A 21,004-nucleotide genomic window follows, 5' to 3' on the forward strand; every position below is an offset into this window, starting at 1 on the left:
CTGTTGGTTCGTACCACATGGGATATCCTTCATTCCCATTAGTGCCGCAGTAGCCCTTCTGTTGGTTTGTACCACATGGGATATCCTTCATTCCCATTTGTTCCGCAGTAGCCCTTCTGTGGGTTTGTACCACATGGGATATCCTTCATTCCCATTTGTTCCGCAGTAGCCCTTCTGTTGGTTTGTACCACATGGCATATCCTTCATTCCCATTTGTGCCGCAGTAGCCCTTCTGTTGGTTTGTACCACATGGGATATCCTTCATTCCCATTTGTGCCGCAGTAGCCCTTCTGTGGGTTTGTACCGCATGGGATATCCTTCATTCCCATTTGTGCCGCAGTAGCCCTTCTGTTGGTTTGTACCACATGGGATATCCTTCATTCCCATTTGTGCCGCAGTAGCCCTTCTGTTGGTTTGTACCACATGGGATATCCTTCATTCCCATTTGTGCCGCAGTAGCCCTTCTGTGGGTTTGTACCAAAGGGGATATCCTTCATTCCCATTTGTGCCGCAGTAGCCCTTCTGTTGGTTTGTACCAAAGGGGATATCCTTCATTCCCATTTGTTCCGCAGTAGCCCTTCTGTTGGTTTGTACCAAAGGGGATATCCTTCATTCCCATCTCACATCATTGGGCCACTCTGTAGGTACTCACAACAGCCGACTGTTACAGAGATGCTCACTCGTCTGGCAATAATGATTTTGTCCTTGTCAGAGTCTGCATTCAGGACATTGACTATAACTGATAAATGTTTGCTAACCGTCAAATGTATCTTAGGCCTTGATATGCACTGTTTTTTCAAGATTAACGTTACTCCCGTCACATGGGTCTGGTCATAATGTTTTGGCTCATTGGTGTATACAGTAATACTAATGTGTTGTATGTGTATAATGTGTGTGATGTCTTGCTCGTGTCCCTCACTAGGCCATGACTGCTCCATCCGCCTGTGGAACCTGGAGAGCAAGACGTGCATCCAGGAGTTCACTGCCCACCGCAAGAAGTTCGACGAGTCGATCCACGACGTGGCGTTCCACCCGACCAAGTGCTACATTGCCAGCGCCGGAGCCGACGCCCTGGCCAAAGTCTTCGTATGACACGTCGAACCACCCGCCCTACCGCCCCGCGGACTCATGGGGGCAGCAATGAGGCATGCTTTAGTTGGGGTCACCCCCCCTGCCCCCGTTGTAATCCCTACCTGTGGGTTCTCCTCCACCCTTGCCCCATCCGATAGCACCAGTGGGGTTAGCGGTCGGGGCGAGAGGGGGGTCTGCCAGTTAGCTCCTGCGTCAGAGCATGATAACAGTGGGGAGCCATAAAGTGGGAAGGATGTTCCAGTGTGGCTCTCCAACCCCCCACCCCCTCCCTTCCCGCCAGGCATCCAGGCAGGCCTTGGGTGCGGCGGGCCCCGTATCTGTTCAGCCAGGAGGCCAACGGCCACCATCGCTGGCGGGGCGGGCCGGGGCACCTCTGTTCTTTCTGTGGTTCCCACAGGCGAGGTGACAAGGTGGACATTTCCGGAAGCTCGGGCATGTCACCTCACCATTGGAGAATCTCACCACGGAGCTGAGCAGCCCTCCTCTTAAAGAGAGCATGGCGTCGAGGCTGGCGACCCAGGAGGAGTATGCCGATTGGCCACCGTAGAAGCTCCTCCCATCCCCCCCCCCCCCCCCAATCCGCCGTGCATTTAATCCTCAACGTCTATAGAACAGGTGCCTTTGCTTCAAAGAGAAGTCTTGAAAATGTTCTTCTACTTGGTTTTCTTCTTCAGCAGGGAGAGGGTGACTTACGCCAGTGTCAGTTTTTAACTTAGTACAGGATGTACAATTTAAATAACTGTAATAAACAAAAAGATGTATATTCCATCATAATCGTAATGTGGCTTTTTGCTTTGTTGGGAGAGTAGAGAAGGGCAGGTGATCATGGGTTTAGAGCACCCAGAATGTCCTGCTATGTCTGTAGTACCAAGACTGGACCTGGTTCACAGTACTGTCATGTTTGGAAAAGGCCTTGAACAGATTCCCACTGTAACTCTGTTCAGACTTGAAGTGAGGTCAGATCAAGGTAGTCTACATACACACCTTATTGTTATGTAGGCCTACTCAACCACAGATCCTTGTAAATTCCGCTTTTATTTTTCTAACTCAAAGAAAATTTAAGAGACTTTTATTTAAGAAGTACAGAAAGTATACATGGTTTACTCATTCTACTTTGAAGGACTCTCCCAGCTTCAAGAATCCTTGTATTAGATTAGATATTTTTGGATATACACGAAATATTCCTGTTGTTCTTTAAGAGCCTTTTTTTCTGTATCTGCTGTTCAAGTGAGAAAAATAACATTACAGAGCAATATAGCTGACGTTTTATCACGTGAAATCAGTGAAATGCATCCTGCGTTGGGCGTTTCCTGGACGTGGTGGTACACCAATCACTACCTTCTCCGCAGCCTGTCTCTCTTTGATGTTTTGATTATAAATACATTTAAGGTCGATGAAGTGTGTAGACCAAAATCTTAGGGTTGTTTTGCCAGTGTCGTGATATATTAAGAAAACTAATTACATGAAATCAAGTGAGACACGTACCCCTTCGTTTTTTTATACAGGCTGGATCCGTTACGGGGTGGGGGCTTCTGTCAGAATCATTTGAATGTGATTTCCTGATCGTTTGAGCCAGGAAACGCCCTTTTCCCCTGCTCTCTGACAAACTGCATTTAAAATAGCATGCAGTGAAACGCTCTTTTGTTTACCTTTAGTTGTTTTTTTTTTTTTCGTTGTATATTTATTTTATCATCTCTGTACTAATTTCAACCAAAACTTTAGACGCAGCAGGTTAAATGTGCGGTAACGTGTGAACGAGGGGCCGTGTTTGTCAGGTAACTAAGGGTGTCTCTGGCATGGGGCTGTGATTCTGACCCTCAAACTCCACTGGGAGTTCGAATGCCAAACGAAACCTGTACTGAACATACTTTGCGCAGATTCCTGCTCCTATGCTAAGGTGTCATTGTCATAATGTGACAATGTGTATATAAGAACTGGGCACAAGTAACGTTTGTCTGTTTGATGTCTGAGCGGTGTAGGAGGGAGAGATGTGTGATTAGATAAAAACTGGTTTATTTTAAAGATTTTTTTTGTTTTTTTTTTTTCCTCTACAATTACTTGAAAACAAAGTGAATCTTTCGGATGATTGTTGTGTAGTCATTGATTGTATTGGTGTGTATGGTTGAGTTTGTCGTTCTTCCAATGATTAATATGCCTCCAGAAAAGACAAAAGACATAGTGACACAAACTAAAACAAAAGATCTTTCATTCCGGGTCATTTTGGTCTGTACAGTTTGCAGCTCACCACGATCGACAGGGATTTCGCTGTTTACCAAATGTTGTGGTTTCTAATCGAGATGTTCCTATCGCCAGGGATAGTGGGGAAATCATTGGGTATATGTATCTGTTTGCATAGTACAGAAAAAATATTTTCCACGGTGTTTTGGTGCATCAGTTATTAATTTTAGAACTGTAAAGATTAAAATCTGAAAAAAATATTTAGTTTTAAAGTATTAAAGATCTATTTATAAATATACAATATATATGGAAATGCATAAAGTGACGTGAAATGGAATCAGTTTGGTGTGCTTCTCGTGGTAATCATGTCGTCTTGTTCAATACCATGCTGTCAGCTCAGGGGAGGGCAGAGCTCCCCCTGCTGATCGGAGACAGAAAAGGACTGAATGACAGCACTGAGGCCCCGCCTGATGTCCCTAGTACGGCATTAAGATGCATGCACAGTGTCGCTTAGCATTAACCTGTGTGAACGATCTGAACATGGCCAGCTGTCGGACACCTAGCTGTCCCAAGATGGCTGAATAGCCTCATGCTCATTTTTAGTCTTCAGAAATGTCAACTAACATAGAATAACTTGGGGTGACGTGGAGTATTAATGTGAGTGAGGTTTTCTTTCTTTCGAAGACGTAAACACAAGTCCGTCACCACCTGGCTCAGTGGCTAATGCTAACAGAGCTAAAGCATTCCCCGCCCGCCCCTCTGCCGGTCACATGTCCGCAGGATCGCACTGCATACCTGCCTGCCCCCAACCCACATCAGGCTTTGAGTAGACGGCCGTCCGCATGCTCTTCTGAGCACCTCTTGTCATCCAGGGCACGTCAGAGCAATGTCCCTCTGAATCGAGAGACGACGACCGTAAGTAAGCCTGACTCGTAGATTTTAATTAGCCATACTTGTAGATGCTCGCATCCCACCTCGGAGCTATTCCTGCGAGCTCCTGCTGTAGCCTGAGGCATCCGGCTGTCATAGGCTGTGCTCGGGCTCAGAGCTCGAGGCTGCATCTCCATGCCGAGGCCCCGTGGCGACCCATCGCGGTGACGTATCTGCCATGCAGGCCGGGGGGCTCTGCTGTTGCTCGCCATTCCCGTTCTCTCCTGAACACTCCAAACCCTGTCAGATGGTGCAGGGGAGACAGGAGACCCCCAGCATAAATAAATGCCAGAAGGCCCCCACTCTCCTCTATCCCTGCACAAAGCTAGTCCATTGATACCGTTTAACGATTCTACTGCCCAGAACTGCAGAAAGGTTCTGGGGTGGGCCTGTGGGGTGGGAGGGGTTTGATTTGGGCTGGGATCACACAGCGCGATAGGGCCAAACAGATGTACAGATAATTAGCCCTGCATAGAGGAAACCGCAGTGGGTTCTGGGATGCACCAAGTCAGCCTGTACAGTAGCACCATTGCTGTTTCAAAGTACAGTTGTATAGAGAATTCTTAAAGATGTGTATTTGATAAATATGCTAATTTTCCTGTACAGACCTTATTATAGTTTATTCTTTTTTCCATGTTGTATTCTCCTTTTCCCAAATGGGGGAGTGACAGATTTATCAATAACAGTAATAAAAGAATGTTGTATTTCATCCTGGTGTCAGCTCTTTATTATGGAATTTTATCAGTTCAGTACACCCAGTAATTCTAAATTATCATCAGATCACTTTTCAACTATCTTCTATACTTTCGTACCACACATCATTTTATACCTTACATCACAGGAAACTCATCATCATCATCATCACATACTTTGATCCCCATGGGGATTTTCTCTTTTTGCCTCCCCCAGCTTGCTCTCTGTAGGTGAGAGTAATCTAGCCGTTAGGGGGCAGCACCCAGATGGGTTAAGGGGCTTGCTCAAGGAGCAAGCAGTTGGGCTGAAGCGGGGCTAGAACCAGCAACCTTCTGATCACAGGTACCGAGGCTTAAAAACAATGCATTAACATACATGACCTACAAATAAGCATGTCTGGAAAATAACGTGCAACTGTGGCAGTTGCATCAATAACATACAAGAAAATGTGGGGGGGGGTCCACAGTCATGAATATTTGCTAAGGATTGAGCGTCTGTCACGCAGACCCTTAGTGACAAGCTTGTTATGAGGTGGGTCTGAAATGACACCATTTGTGATGTCAAAGCAAAATGATCTCTCACCTCCTGCAGGAAACACAATATACTTGTATATAAAAATTTTGTGCCAATTACCCAGGATATTTTTCATTACTTTTCAATATCACCCTTATCAGCTGGGTCATAAAACATACATCTAGGGGATAATGATATTTTCCAGTACAAATTCTTCATATAGCATTAACATTTAGCTGCTGAAACGGGATGAATTTGCTGATCGAGTACAAGGGGGCTACTGGTATCTTAGCAAAGATCATTCAAGTAGATTGACCTCCAGTGACGACAGACTGGCGCCATCCATCAAGGCTGTTGACCAGAGGTTATCCCAAACATCCAACCCCTGTGCCCCTCTCAGTTTCTTGGCTGTTGGTTGAACTCCTGGCATATATTAGAAATGATCTTTGTCACCAATTTGTGGAGGTTGTCAAAATCATCTACAAAGAAGGAATGCTCCATGTCAGGCTCTGACGCAATGTACTCCAGTTCCTCTTGAACTGCCCAAGCAATGCCAATGGAGTAGGCGATCACACCTGGGCACACATGATGACATAAGGAGTTAGGGGACTCAAGGGTCCAACAGCATGATATTTCCTGCTGCTTCATGGCATGTAAGGCTTCTTTAACACTATGGTGCTCATGAAATCCAGGACCTTGATGAATATTAGCATCAAAGACAGTGTTTCTCAATCCAGTCCCCTGGGCCCCCCAGACAGTCCTCATTTTTGCTTCCTCCCAGTTCCCAGCTCACCTATACCAGGTATTTAGTGTTTTTGATTGTTTGGTTTGTTCTTGATTGTTTCGTTCAGAGGAGCCGGGAGGGAGCAAGAATGTAGACTGTCTGGAGTCCCTGAGGACTAGGTTGAGAAATACTGATCTAGGATTTTAACTGATCTGAATCCTCTGGGGTCTAGGGGTAGGGAACACACTATCACTGACTGGGGCATGGTCACACATTTCATTCAGTATCATAAACTTTTTGTTTTGGCATTAATCTCATCTTAATTTTAATGTACTTTGTAAATATGTCAAATTTTATGTTAAGATTGTACATGACATCAAAGTATAGACATTGCAAAATGCAGTTTGGAACACTTGCATAAATATTATAAAAGTACATAGTAAGCAATGGTGGCAGTTTGTTTTGATCCCAGATATCTGATCACCAAAGTCTTGCCTACATGAAGATGACTAAATGGTGTAGTTGCAACATCCAGTTGGATAAATAAATAAGAAAAACCAAACTCATGTCACTATGTCTGGCCTCCCTCCATTGAACCCCCCCCCCCCTTTTATGGTGCTGATGGGGATGTATCTGGATCGCGTTTCACCGTTGCGTTGTTCATCTAATTACCATGCGAGAATGTGAATACCGATCTCCAGGTGAGGGCGGCACTACACGCCCCCGATGAAGGTAAAACAAAGGAAGGTGACGTTTTACTTTTTAGCCGATTTAACCAAATTTTAAAAACTTTAATAGTTCCAATAATTGCCGTTTTGAAAAGAAGACATTACGAATTTAGTCAGTTTTTTCCTTGTTTCTACAATACCATTTCAGCGAGTTATGAATTGAAATACATGAGAAAGATACGCAGCATCGCCAATGATGTCGTCGACTCCAGAGGGTTAACGTGACTTTTAGAGTTAGGGGTTTAAACATTACCCAGGGAGGGTAGAGATATAGAAGCTGTACCATGTTTATCTTGACGACATGATGCCCCATGAAATGCCTGACCAGGCCCAGCCTCACCTTGCCGTTGGATGGCCAAGGCCGGAGCCCTGACATCATCGTAGGAGCGCCCGTCGGTGATGACGATCATGATCTTTCGCTTGCTGGGCTTGGACTGGCTGAAGAGCCGTTCGGCAGCGTAAGCAATGGCGGCTCCTGTGCTGGTGCCACCGCTCCAGTAGCTGATGCCCTGGATAGCAGCCAGAAGCTCGGGCTTGGTGCTGTGCTGCCTGAAGCTGAACTCCAGTCGCTGCTCGTAGGTGTACTGTACGGCGCCCACACGCGTGTCCGTGTCCGAGATCTCGAACTCGCGCGTCACATTGGCCACGAACTGCAGCACGGTGCGGAAGTTGCCCGTGCCCACACTGCTGGAGCCGTCGATGATGAAGGCGATGTCGTTGGAGTTCAGGCACGTCTTGCTGCAAACCAACTGGTCCGTGTCACACAGCCGCCTGGCTAGTGGCTGGACCGCGGCCCCTAGATCAAACCAACTGAATATGGGCATGGAGAAAAAGCCATTCGTGCGGCAAACCGCCTGAAGAAGAAAAATGGGCAGTCAGATTCACCGGTTCAAAATACAATGATTCTTCATCATGTCTGTTACTAAACATAGAATACACTTTATGGAAACAACTGAGGAAGAGATGTTTGGCAAAATTTAACAGTACATTTTGGATAACAATGGGCAAAAGATTATGCTCATACTGTTTGTTTAATGTGCTTAGTTTGGATAACTGATCTCTCTATATTGCCTGTAATGAATGATTGTAGGTATATGCTAGGCTATGGACTGACATCCAGGGTGCTCCGGTGCCTTATGTCCTATGCTAATGGACAGACGATGGATACTTGGATGCTTCTCCTTGACCTCTGGATTCCTCCCACTGTCATGTGGTTAATTGAATCAGCGTCTTTAAAATCATGACTCCTATGTTAGGTATTGCTTTGTGCCTGATGCCTCCATGATGATCTTGACCCTGTACTGGATAACTGTTATGCAAGATAGATGCATGGACGTTCTACCTCGTCCATAAAGTTGGCCTCCAGAACATTTTCTTTTTCGTCTTCAGCGGGACCCTCGATGGTGACAAAAAAGACGTTGATGCCAGACTCTCTGGCTAGCCGGGACGCCTCCTCCAGCTTATCTGTGGGCCACCCGTCAAGTAGGACCACAGCCACGTTGGGCGCCCTGCCCCGGTTTCCGCCAGCGTCCGTGAAGAAGTGGCCGTTGAGGTAGGAAAGAGCCTTTCCTGAGGACCACATGGAGGAGGCCGCGCATCTTATTCAACAGTCGAAAGGGACAAATAGAGTCATGAAGAACAGAACTTAGAGAGATGAAATAAGACTGAGCAGCAAGAAATGCAAGATTAATTCAGCACCCGTAACATCAAAGTGCCAATCCAGCCACTACAGAGCGACAAACTTCAGTCTGGATTTCATACCATTTAGCTGATTAACTGAATCTTTGATCTATAGCACTTAGACAAATGGATCTGTTCACTGGACCAACCAGTTGCCAAGGTAACACAGGAGGCTTAAGAGCTTTGTGGCTCTCATTACAACCTGACTACTCAAAAAAAAAAAAAAAAAAGAAAGCCTGTAGGAATTTGTAAGACTTCCTGAGTTTGTGATTGGGATTAGAGCCATGTGACACTGGGATGGGCAGACGAATTTGGGATTTTATTGGGGTACAGGTTCCACAAAACTGGGGGGGGGAGAGGTAGGAAGACAAAAAGGCATGAGGTTGGTCTGAGGAAGGTCAGCTAAGATCATGCAAGGAGATATGGACGGGGAGTATCTCAAGAGATAAAGCTGGATAAATGATGGCATGAGCGCTACCTGCTTTTTCCAGATTCTTCCTCAGCATCACACAGGGTGCTTTTAAAGTCAAAATGTTAAGCTTTTAATCTGTAACAACTTATCTCTCCTGAGAACCCCTCATTGAAAAACGGCGACTGGCCCAGGAAGTGTCAGCGGCGGTGGACAGCGTCCTCCACTAACCAACATTGGACGCTCCACCCATCTGGCTGATGTTCTCGATGGCGGCAGACAGATCTCTCGAGCTGGTGTACGCCATCAGGTCAAACTCGATCTCAGGGTTATCTCTGCCCCCCCCCCCCCCCCCAAAAAAAAAGAAGAAAGAAAAAGTATGTGGTGCATTTCCAGTGGCTGACTTGCTCAGCTGCTGCAGACTCACTTACGTCCAGCCAACCTCACAAACTAGGCCGACTCCTGCTGACCACATGCAAGTCTGTAAGACCACAGTGACCTGAATTCTAAAAGTTACTGGGAGTAAGTGAAGGATGCAGACAAACATTAATTTTAATGTCTTGAACGAACGTGCATTTCAGCCTCGTTTTTATCAATCGATACTTAGTCACCAGTGATGTCTATTACTCAAATAGGCCAACAAGCGTGACCTGATGCTTGAGGAGGAGTATTAAGGAAATATCTATACTTTCTCCTTGAAGAGGAGCTATTTTTCACAAGGTTATGGGGTCACCCATCACCGACAGGATTAGACATGTTGCCAAGGCTTTCCGTAAATCAGCGCCGGCTCTTTGTGCAAGCCGAAGGGAAGGAGCTACAACTCTTTCTATCCGTGCGAGAGCTGGTCCTCTGCACCGCTTGGGCGTTGCTAATCTGGGACATGTCAGTCTTATCTCCTCTTCGCTTCCCTGTTTGCATGGTGCCGCATGTCAGGGGCTGGTCGAAGCACCGACAAAGCATGGGATTCTCACACCTTGACTTTTACTGCCTCGATAGATACTGTATGTTGCAACTTCTTGCAATCTACCAGCACTGCACAGGGTGTAGTAGTTGCCTTGTCACACAGGCTGTTTATATATCACATGTAGAGTTATTAGTCACGTTCATCATTTAAATATGTATTTGAACATAAAAGGAATTGTCACAGTTACCCATACTGGATGATACCCATCAAGGGTCCAGAGGCCCCAACATCGATGGTCTCTGCTACTTTGGCCAGGAAGTCCTTCTGTATCCGAAAGCGACGTCTCCCAATGCTCCAGCTGCCATCCATCAGAAAGGCGATGTCCACTTTGCAGTCTGCAAGGCCAGAACCCAACCCCGGGTCAGACTGTACATACTGTATACGCTCAGTAGCAACTCTGTTAGGTTGACACTGTATTATACTCTGATCTGTGAACTCTGGACACTATAGTTTGTAAAAATCTCAGAAAGGTGGCTGTTTATGACTGGTGGAATCCTTGAGTCCAGCACCGACAATCACGCCACATTCAAAATCACTTACATCACACACCGTAGTTGTTCTAAAGCTTAGACAAAGAGGAACTGAACAATACCCTATGTACTGTAGGTATTCAGTTACAAGACAGATTTACCATATCAGCAACATCCTGTGTTTATAATAAGGGTGTTTAAAGAGACTTCCACAAGCTTTCGTCATCTTTTCTGTAAACACGATTCGGATGGCAGAGGGGATGGTACTGAGACACAGACAGACACAGACAGAGTAGCACATGGTTCTAATTAGTGTCGCTCAAGGGACGTTGGTAAACCAGCTTTCAAAAATAACCGTAAGACGTACTTGGGTCTCCTGAAGGACCGGGCTCTGGATCTTTGGGGAGCAGAGCTTGCTGTTGTTCTGTGAAGCCTGGGGAAGACATGAAAGGAGTCAAAAAAGAAAACAGACGTAAATAACACCTTGTGCTACATCAGTGTCGCCAAGGCGTCATGCTCAGTCGACGCAGCCGTGCATAGTTACCATGCTGTGTCAACTAAACATAAAATAGCAACGGAGAAACTTGGTTTGGGTGCAAAAAAAGTGACAAATTACACGTTACAAGGCATGATTGCTGCATATTTCTCAGTGCTGAGGCCTCTGCTTGCCCAAGAGCTGCTTGTGCATCAACACGTGTGAACATAAAGCGTGCAAACTCACACGTTCAGATTCCTCTCAGGATGTCATTTTCCCTTCCACAGTGAGTGCCTGAGTGATTTTATGGGGGTTAGAGGTGGAACACTATAATTATGTCTGGGTGGGAATCTGCCAATTAACATTTGTATCATATTTTTGAAATTCTGTGTCACATACCAACTTTAACCAATCTTTTTTTTTTTTTGCTGAAGGTCTATGCTTGTACTGTAAAAACCATAAAGAAGGCAGGTATAAGCTGTCAAAAGGATGTACTAATCCAAAAGGTGCTGTCATAGTAACTCAACTGAAATAAATGTTATGCAGGTTCCAAAACCGTTCATCCTATTCAGGGTCACGGGGGCAGGGAACAACCCAGGATGGAGCGCCAACCCATTGCAGGGCACAGTCACACACCATTCACTCACACACCATTCACTCACACACCTACCAGCAATTTGGTAACTCCAATTAGTCTCACCATGTTTTTGGACTGTGGGGGGTAAACCACGGTACCCAAAGGAAACCCCACAATGAGAACATGCAAACTCCACACACATGGGACCCTGGCAGACACTCGAGCCCAGTGCTAACCACTGCACCATGATGCCGTCCTCAAAGGAGGCAACAAAAATTGTTTTAGATAAATTAACACTTCACAAACATCCAATCATTTTCTTAATCCATCCATCCATCCATTTTCCAAACCGCTTATCCTACTGGGTCACGGGAGGTCCGGAGCCTATCCCGGAAGCAATGGGCACGAGGCTGGGAACAACCCAGGATGGGGGGCCAGCCCATCGCAGGGCACACTCACACACCATGCACTCTCACATGCATTCCTATGGGCAATTTAGCAAGTCCAATTAGCCTCAGCATGTTTTTGGACTGTGGGGGGAAACCGGAGTACCCGGAGGAAACCTCACGACGACATGGGGAGAACATGCAAACTCCACACACATGTGACCCAGGCGGAGATTCGAACCCGGGTCCAAGAGGTGTGAGGCAACAGTGCTAACCACTGCACCACTAACATTTACATTTCACTATTATTACAACTACTACTACAACTGATATTACACAAACTAACAAAGAGCATGGTAGGGCAGCGGGTAATGCTGCTGCATTAAACCTCAAAGGGTGGGGGTCAAGGCTGGGTGGCGCAGTACGTATACCTCTTTTATAAAATTAAATTTTGTTATAAACCTTTCTTTCAACATTTCACTATTGCATTAAAAGTATGTCAGGTAATGTTATTATCGGTGGTGTCTGAAAGAGTTTGACATTGGGGGGGCAAAATTTGTCCAAGTGGCAGAGGAGGGCGAAGTATGTTATGACACTGCAATGGGACGCGAGCAATAATCACATCATGAAAATAAGCGACATAAGAAACATTGTTAAATCATTTTTAAGTAATAAAGACTCCATCATTTAAAATTAGCCTATCTATTTGGGGTGCAGTGTCTCAACTAAACATAGCTAATAAATAAATACATGGTGCATATGCATGGCGCCGCAAATAATATGTCTGACACAGGACTACAGTCTTCGTTAGGTATATACAGTATTCGTTAGGTATATAGTTTTTTTTAGGTATATACAGTCTTCGTTAGGTATATGTTTTGATTTCTCACTCTGCATGTACAGTGAATTGGCCTCAATAATGTGCTGATTCATAAGGAAAGATAAGGAATGTGTTCATATTTAATTTTTTTTTTGGGGGGGTAGGGGGGGTGTCGATATTGAGGAGAGCGTTCCCTCATCCCCCTATTCTCTGGTTATCATGGCCATAGCCAGACACAACTCAGTCTGATTCTCCAAATACTGCGTCTTTGTTCTCTAAGACGCACAACCAAGTACATCTAGCTCATCATCCATATTAGTCTTTCCTCTCTGAGCTTCCTGACTGGGGGGGTTTCTGACGTTATGACAGACCTCTTACCTCCAGAATGTGTGCGTCACGGAGGAATCTGAGGCTGTCATCTTCCGACTTGGGAGCTGCAAATAGGCAGCAGGAGGCGACAGAGCTGCTCCCTCCCACAGTCCTAACCTCACGGATGATGAGAAACTGGCAGTGATACTGAGGCTCGACAGCGTTTGAGGGCGAGACGCCCGCCCATCGGCCTTATGGGTAATACTCTGAACTGCACCCACCGTGAATGTATTTCTGAGCACCGACACTGGCTAATTTACCACTTCTAGCAATGTCAGTAAAGTTAGTAAAGAAAATAACTCGGTAAGAAAAGTTAGTGGGGACCAAAGCTGCCATTCTTGACCTATAAGTTGCTTTTGCCTTGAGGTCCCTACTGTGGTTGGCTGGAGGTAATCGCGATTACGTACCATATGTCATTATAAAATGTGACATCTATTCAAGGGTAAATATCAAGGTAAATATCAATCGATAAATGTTTTATACACGTCTACAGCTCCAATCCAGGGACACAATATTTCACTTACCCTGCTGTTCGAAGTAATTAAGCCAACTCTCATGCTCCGATATAATAGGTCTGGGGATATGGACTGTAGAAAACAAGCAATTTTTATTAATGCCGCCACCGTAGTGGCAATGTTGTCACCTAGTAATGGTCTAATGCTCATAAAACGCATCAAAGACTTTGATTTACATCCCTCAAAAAAGTGATCTCATTACAAGGCCTTGTATCAGGGTTAATGGCAACGGAGCAGTACATAAAGCACTTCCTCTCACAGGAATCTCATTCCCCCCACTATTTATAAAACTACTGCAAATGCAATTAAAAGCCAGTTTGTTCCGCAAGATCGGGTCTTGCTCCCAAAACGCCTGCTCACCCTCTCTCTCCAGCATCCTGGCTCCTTTCCATGTGTACGAAGACTCACGAACGGGATGAATGGCATCTGAATACCAAGACAATGCAATTGTCAGTCCCCCAGAAACACCATTCAGGTCTCGCTTTCTATTTTCAAGATCAAGTTGTTTCGATTATTATTAATGGCTCATCCTCAGTTTAATATCATTATCTGTTAATTAAATGTGATTATTTTAGAAAACAGCACACAAAATATGAAGCCTTAGAGGTCACAGAATAGACGATTTGTTATATTCTGTCAAAATTCACAAATAATTAATAAGTGGTTTAATTTAGGATTTAATTACTTTATTCAGTTAATTTCTTGATTATTTTCAAAAAAGAACGGTTCATTTCAGTAACTCAGTACGGCCTGTATTTATTCTGAATACTTCATTTACGTGCGGTATTTGTAACGCATTTTTTAAATCATCACCTCTGATACCTGATGGCTGTCTAGACCAGGCCTGCCAGTCAGAGTGTGGGTAGGCAGCGGGCGGCCGCTCTCTCCCCGGGAAAGCTGTGGGAAGGGATTAAGGATTAAGGAGTACCTCAGGGACTCAAAGCAGGACCTCTGTCAATGTCAGCGGGGTAAGTTCCGGCCTGTCACCACCACACACAGAACCCCGGTGCGTCTGGGCTGCCAACCCGGGGAAATAAACACACTCAGCGGCAGGCTTCGAAGTTTGACTTGGACTACAGCTTCTAGCCGACATAACAGTAGGAGAGAGTCAGGCTGTTTGTTCACAGGGGTATCAGCCATTGACTCCCCCATAAATACAGTTTTAACTGAACATAAATCCATTTTTTCATCATTATGTGCCCCTATATAACCATTTTGTAGTGATTGCTTCATGTAACTGCTCGATTCACATTCTACTGGTTCTTCCCAAAACATACGGCCTTAGGCTTAGACATGTAGTCCCAATAAAGGATGTAAAAGAATTTTAATTTAAAGGGTAAAAGAGTAAAGCCCTGAGAAAACCTCCTAAGCAGTCCTCAGAAGCCCCAAATGTTATGTTGAGTCCTGTGTATTTTAGTCCGCGTTCGAGTACGTATCCCCAGTCCTGTCATTGAAGTCTACGCCGAGTTGTCCCTTGTCTGCCTGCAATAAACCCTGTGTTTTGGATTTCGGTCTGTCTGACCCTGATTCCCTGCTCCCTGCCTGCTCGCCCTGCACACGGCGTGACACAGAGACTCATTGTGGTCAGGGAGATCCGACTGTTACCCTCAGACAAATTCTAGCCAAGAGGATTACGTAACTAATTTTAAATGGTAAAGTTTTGGGAAATAAAGCAATATGTTTGACTGGAACAGTACACTGAACAGTACTTTAACTTCATAAGTTCTTAACCTCAATAAGTAAGAATATAAATAACTGTGAATAATAATGGTATTGTGCAGAGGTGGTAATTTCAGATCCAGGAAGTAAAAATCCAGACCAGGAGTTTGTTTCAACCAACCAGTTGAGTCCTCTGTGACTGTGACTCTTTATGCTCAACTGGTTGGTTGAAACAAAATCCTGGTCTGGATTTTTACTTCTTGGACCTGAAATTGCCAGGTCTGGTATTGTGGTTCCACGGCAATAATGAAATATTCCGGTTACTGGCATATCTTGTGCCGCACTACGATTATGTGCAATATGCAGATGTTAATTTAATGTAGTATGATGAAATCTGTGTGATTGTGCATTAAAGTTGTAAATAATAGGTGCTGCCAGCATTGAAGGTCGCACTGTAGTATGCACGCCTACCGGGTGTGAGTGTAAAATGTTAATTGTCTGTCTGGCTGCTGCTGGTTATTTATGGCAGTTTGCTGTTAATAATCACAGAACTTCTGTTCCTTTCTATAAAGAGCTACCTGCTCTTCATTATTAAAAACCGTGACCCTCCCACATCCTGCTACAGTATTATTTATTATTGCCTTTTTGGAATAATTTTCCTTCGGAAAAGTGAGTAACGAAAAATAACTCCCAATCTGCAAACTTTTAAATGATCCTTTTTTAAAATACTGTTCTCTCATTAGTTTTACAGATGGTTGAACATGCACCTGTCTTAGTTTTATCTATGATATGAAGGTATAAGACATAATTTTATGCTCTCTGGTTACTTACAGAAAGGTTTAGGCTGGGATTATGGATGCAATTAGGCCAGTTATGTCACGGGGAGGGGCGGCATGGTGGTGCAGTGGTTAGCACTGTCGCCTCACACCTCTGGGACCCGGGTTCGAGTCTCCGCCTGGGTCACATGTGTGCGGAGTTTGCATGTTCTCCCCGTGTCGTCGTGGGGTTTCCTCCGGGTACTCCGGTTTCCCCCCACAGTCCAAAAACATGCTGAGGCTAATTGGAGTCGCTAAATTGCCCATAGGTGTGCATGTGTGAGTAAATGGTGTGTGAGTGTGCCCTGCGATGGGCTGGCCCCCCATCCTGGGTTGTTCCCTGCCTCGTGCCCATTGATTCCGGGATAGGCTCCGGACCCCCCGCGACCCAATAGGATAAGCGGTTTGGAAAATGGATGGATGGATGGATGTCACGGGGAGCTTGCTAGGTGGTACCACTAGGGGGAGTGTCTTCTTTCACACCAGGTGTGACCTTGAGATCTGAGGGTAATGTTCCCTCAACATCCCATCTAGATCTGTCCTGAACTAGACTGTGTAAACTGCAGTGGCTCTGATTGGTCTGTAGGGCAGAAACATGAAATCAGTGTGCAGCATCTACCTACTCAGGATTTCTAACTAATAAGAGAGCGCAGTGAAGGCTGGAGAATACCGAGGAAATATGACTCAAGAGGCGGCACAATGGACTGTACAGTAAGCTAACCCCTCCAGTTAATCCTGCTGCGTTTATATCCATTCCTAACTCCCATATGTCTCTTACATGCTACATCACTCATGAAGTATAGCAGATCAACCAGTTCAGCAGGCCTGGCCCCACTGTAGCCCATGAGGAAGAGGAGGGCTGACCTGAGACATGGGGTGTTCCCAGTGGCCTCCAGAAACCCGCCCTGGTGTCTGGCTGGTGCACGCCTGTGAAATGCATTGGAGAATGCAGGGGTAAAACCACAAAGAAAGCACCAGTGGGACATAAGAGAGGGGTCAACCTTATCATTAGCCAATGAAATGTTTTGAAACGATGAGTGACAGGGAGTTGGGCACACCAATGGCCAATCAGCTTTGAGCTGAGGCTTGTGTCCCTGTGGCCCCACCCCTGTATACGCTCCTGGACGGTGGCAGATCGAAGTGCAGCACTAAGTTGGTGTTGTGAGGTGTTATGGGGGAAGGCTTCTGGGACTCAGCATGATGGAGGAGCAGTGCTCGCTTGGAAACATGTGGCTGGACAGCTCAGCACAGCAAGTGAATGGAAATGCAAACGTGAATAGACAGCAACGACATCATTAAACTATCTTCTTTTAAGGGCTAAAACAAATCCAGTGAAAAGTCATGGTTGTCCAGTGATAAAAGTTGAACAAAGTGACTCACCCTCATTGGGCTAGACTGAGAATTTATGTGTGTAGGTGGGGAAGTCTCTGAACACTGTGGAAAGCACTAAATGGCATATTATTGTATTACTATTAAATTTGTCCCACGCAATACCAAACATATCACAGTATAATGTATTATCATAATACCGCCCAAGCTTAGTTGGGATTTTAGTGCATCATCACAAGACACATATTTGAATTAGGGGAAATGTGGACACAGCAACTGGAACCCAGAGTACCGACAGAAATGCCCACACAATCACTGGCAGAACAGGCTAAAACCTACAAAGTCACAGGCGGAACGCATTGCCCAATGAACCAGCAAACTCCTCATTTCAATAAAATGTTCTCCACCTACCTTGATCCAAATGAGTCCTTTGTGCTCCCACTTGAGGCACACCTCAGCGAAAAGAGAAGCTTTTTAGTTATGCTGAGATCTTTTTAAAACTGCCCTTATTCAGCATAACCAGCCAAAAAGAGTTTGGGGGAATGGAATACAGGGCATTATCTGTTTGGTAAAAGCTACATTTTGACAGATTTTTCAGATTTAAACAGCAGTACACCCAGGACTTTGCCATCCTGGGTTTAGACGCAGCAAACTTTTGCTTCCATAGCTGTTTTCTTAAGCATTACACTCCCTTGTGGCCACCTTTAGTTTTTTCCAGTGAACCTCCCCATTCAACTTCCATGCAGCAGTTGCTCACATCCGCTGTACCCAGCAGCTGCAGGGGCTCCTGAGGCTGCCGCTTGGGCAAATTTAATGTGACGGAGATGAGAGGGATGGACACAAAGTCATCCTGCTTCACAGATTTATCATTGTAAAATGGCCTATTGTCTGTGACTGATGCTCTGTCATGCCTGTAAGCACACTGGTGTTAAGGAAGCAATGCCAAACTGGATTAGATATAATAGTAACACTTTGTATGAATGCCATGTCTAAAAGAATCTAAGAGCACATTTGTAACACATTATAGTACATTCTAAACATTATATAAACTAAATATTTATAAAAAGCCATAACGCATTATAGCCATGTTTATTATGCATTATGAATGTTCTGTGAAGCTCTCATCTATAGTGCACTATAAATACCTGCATAATGCAGTTATAAAGCATCCTTAATGCTTATAAACACCATTTGTGACATTTTCACTTAGGGGTGTCCTCACTTTTGTTGCCAGTGGTTTAGACATTAATGGCTGTGTGTTTAGCTATTTTGAGGGGACAGCAAATTTACACTGTTATACAAGCTGTACACTGACTATTTTACATTGTCTTCAGTGTTGTCCCATGCAAAGATAATAAAATATTTACAAGAATGTAACGGGTGTACTCACTTTTGTGAGATACTGTAGATGACAGCGTTAAGTGTTACCAAGAATAAGATTCAAGCCATGTTACTTTAGTTTATCAATCCCCTAAATCAGTGTTTCCCAAAGGTGCCCTTAAGATGCCCCAATAATTCCACAGGCTCCTTCACACCAAGTTAAGCTAATTTGCACTTAATTAAGATTAATAAGTTTAATTAGTTAGGGTGACAATACGTTCTCTTTTTTCCAGACTTGTCCTCTTTTTTTGGACCTAAAATTGTCTGAAATGTCCGGGATTTCACTCTGTTTCATGTTGACATTTGTGTTGTTTTGACACATTTCTTTGTGTCCTGCCTCCTCCTTTTTTTTGCAAAGCAAAACCTAAATTAGGTTCAAATGACCAGCTGTGCTGAAAGACACAGAGATGAGGATCACTCCTTTAAGAGCTGCACAAGCACTGAGCAAATAGAAGATCTGTTCCCAGAACAGCATGTTGAGAAAGACTGATCTTCTATCTGTTAATAGCCTCAAGCAAAAGAGACTAAGGGGGGATATGATCCAGGTATATAAGATTCTAACAGGTCTGGGTGCTGTTCAGCCAAATGGCTACTTCAATATTAGTTTAAATGCTAGAACAAGCGGCCGTAACTAGAAATTAGCGGGAGAACATTTTAAAATCAATTTCAGAAAACATTTCTTTACACAGCGTGTAGTTAGAGTATGGGATAGTCTTCCTGCTAGTGTAGTGAAAGCTAAAACCCTGGGTTCCTTTAAATCAGAGCTAGATAAGATTTTAACAACTCTGAGCTATTAGTTAAGTTCTCCCCAAACGAGCTTGATGGGCTGAATGGCCTCCTCTTGTTTGTAAATCTCTTATGTTCTTATGTTCTACGCTTACCTGCGACCCTGTTTCTGTGGGCCATGAGACGCTGGGAGGTTGGAGTGCTGGTTGAGGTTGGAGTGATGCTGGATTCTGATGCAGTGCTGCTCAGCCCTGCTAATGTCTTCATTGGCTGGGCAGTGGTGAGCTGATGACCCTTTGATTGGTTCTTTGATACTTGAGCTGTAGGAAGGACAGTAACTCCCCTTTTTACCCTATATGCTCACCTCTTTAGCTTCTAATTCTTCAGTAAAATCATGCTGACAACACTGCAAATCCCCCTCCTCTGTTTACGCTGTAAATTGTCCAGCTCTGACCATCTTAGAATCATAGTTTCCATTTCTCAAACCAGTCTTCAGGAACCCCCATACAATCCACGTTTTTGCTCCTTCCCAGGTCCCAGGAAACTAGGAAGGAGCAAAAATGTGCACCATCTGGGAATCCTGAGGGCTGGGGTTAGAAACACTGGTTTAAGCCATATGACAGTATGAGCACTTCATCTACTGAGCTTCTGAAGATGGGGCAAGGACTTGTGATTAATTAAAGTCCAAAGACATATTGTCTAACTGGCATTTTTAAACTGTGTGTGGTGTGCAGTCGTGTGTGTTTGTGGTGAAGGACTTCCATCCTATTCAGAACGTGTCCCTGCCTCATGCCCCCACAGACAGGATCTAGGCCATTATTCAAGACAACTGCTTGGAAGATAAGGGTGTGCGATTTGACGATATTATATGGTGATCTATTTATAGAGAGATCGTTAGCATCGTGCTACAGTGCCCACTCTACCATTTGCATTTCTATGGCTCATACACACATCTGAAGATGTTTTGTCAGGCAAATCTGTTTCGACAAACCAATAAACTGGTAATAACTAACAGCGGGTAGCACTTTGAATGTCTTCCTCTCCCATTTGCACCCTCCTATCAACATTCAAACAATCGTTCCATATCGGCATGGACGATATGGAGGAGTCTCTAAAACGAATTCAGAACCGGTAGTACGGAACTTGTTTGGATTTTCCAAAAGCCCACAAACAAAGATGTGCTTCACACTTCGGCTGACAGCATGACGAACCTTTTCAGCCGCCTCAAAGGACCCACATGGGAGTATATTTTTCTTTTAAGTTTTGTTACCTTATAGGGCTACATTTTTTAAAACGGGAATTTGTTTGGTTGTATCGTGCAGTAACTAGCAAAATAGTCTTAAAAACCAGCATAAAAACAATCATGATAAGATCGTGGATATTTCTCCCCTATTGGAAGATGCAGGGATTTATGTTTCACAGATTAAAGAATCAGTAGAATCAGTAGAATCATAGTGACCACAGTTGCAATTTATTTGCTCACCACTCACCTGTTCTGACTGCTGTGAAATGTGCCGGAATGTAGTGTAGAGTATGCGGATAAAGGACACCTTTCTTTGACTTCCCTTCTAT

General features: G+C 44.6%; 2 protein-coding genes across 2 annotated transcripts in view; one reads left to right on the forward strand and one right to left on the reverse strand.

Moving 5' to 3' along the window:
• Positions 1 to 4,909, forward strand: part of strn (striatin, calmodulin binding protein) — a 58,609-nt gene extending 53,700 nt beyond the window's left edge. Inside the window, 1 exon segment of the mRNA XM_048987187.1 lies at positions 923 to 4,909. Within this exon segment, the coding sequence (XP_048843144.1) occupies positions 923 to 1,092 (170 nt within the window). The 3' untranslated portion in view covers positions 1,093 to 4,909.
• LOC125715528 (vitrin-like) lies at positions 4,908 to 20,992 on the reverse strand. Its single transcript, XM_048987188.1, has 12 exons — positions 20,923 to 20,992; positions 19,588 to 19,752; positions 17,738 to 17,767; positions 16,862 to 16,924; positions 14,346 to 14,420; positions 13,884 to 13,949; positions 10,749 to 10,814; positions 10,099 to 10,246; positions 9,179 to 9,282; positions 8,201 to 8,427; positions 7,199 to 7,712; positions 4,908 to 5,981 (listed from the first exon to the last, which is right to left on the reverse strand). Exons 2-12 carry the CDS (start codon positions 19,697 to 19,699, stop codon positions 5,803 to 5,805), a joined length of 1,584 nt encoding a protein of 527 aa, XP_048843145.1. The 5' UTR covers positions 19,700 to 19,752; positions 20,923 to 20,992; the 3' UTR covers positions 4,908 to 5,802.
• Positions 20,993 to 21,004: the final 12 nt, after the last annotated feature.

The sequence above is a fragment of the Brienomyrus brachyistius genome, chromosome 20 (genome assembly GCF_023856365.1).
Source record: "Brienomyrus brachyistius isolate T26 chromosome 20, BBRACH_0.4, whole genome shotgun sequence".
Taxonomy (NCBI): Eukaryota; Metazoa; Chordata; class Actinopteri; order Osteoglossiformes; family Mormyridae; genus Brienomyrus; species Brienomyrus brachyistius.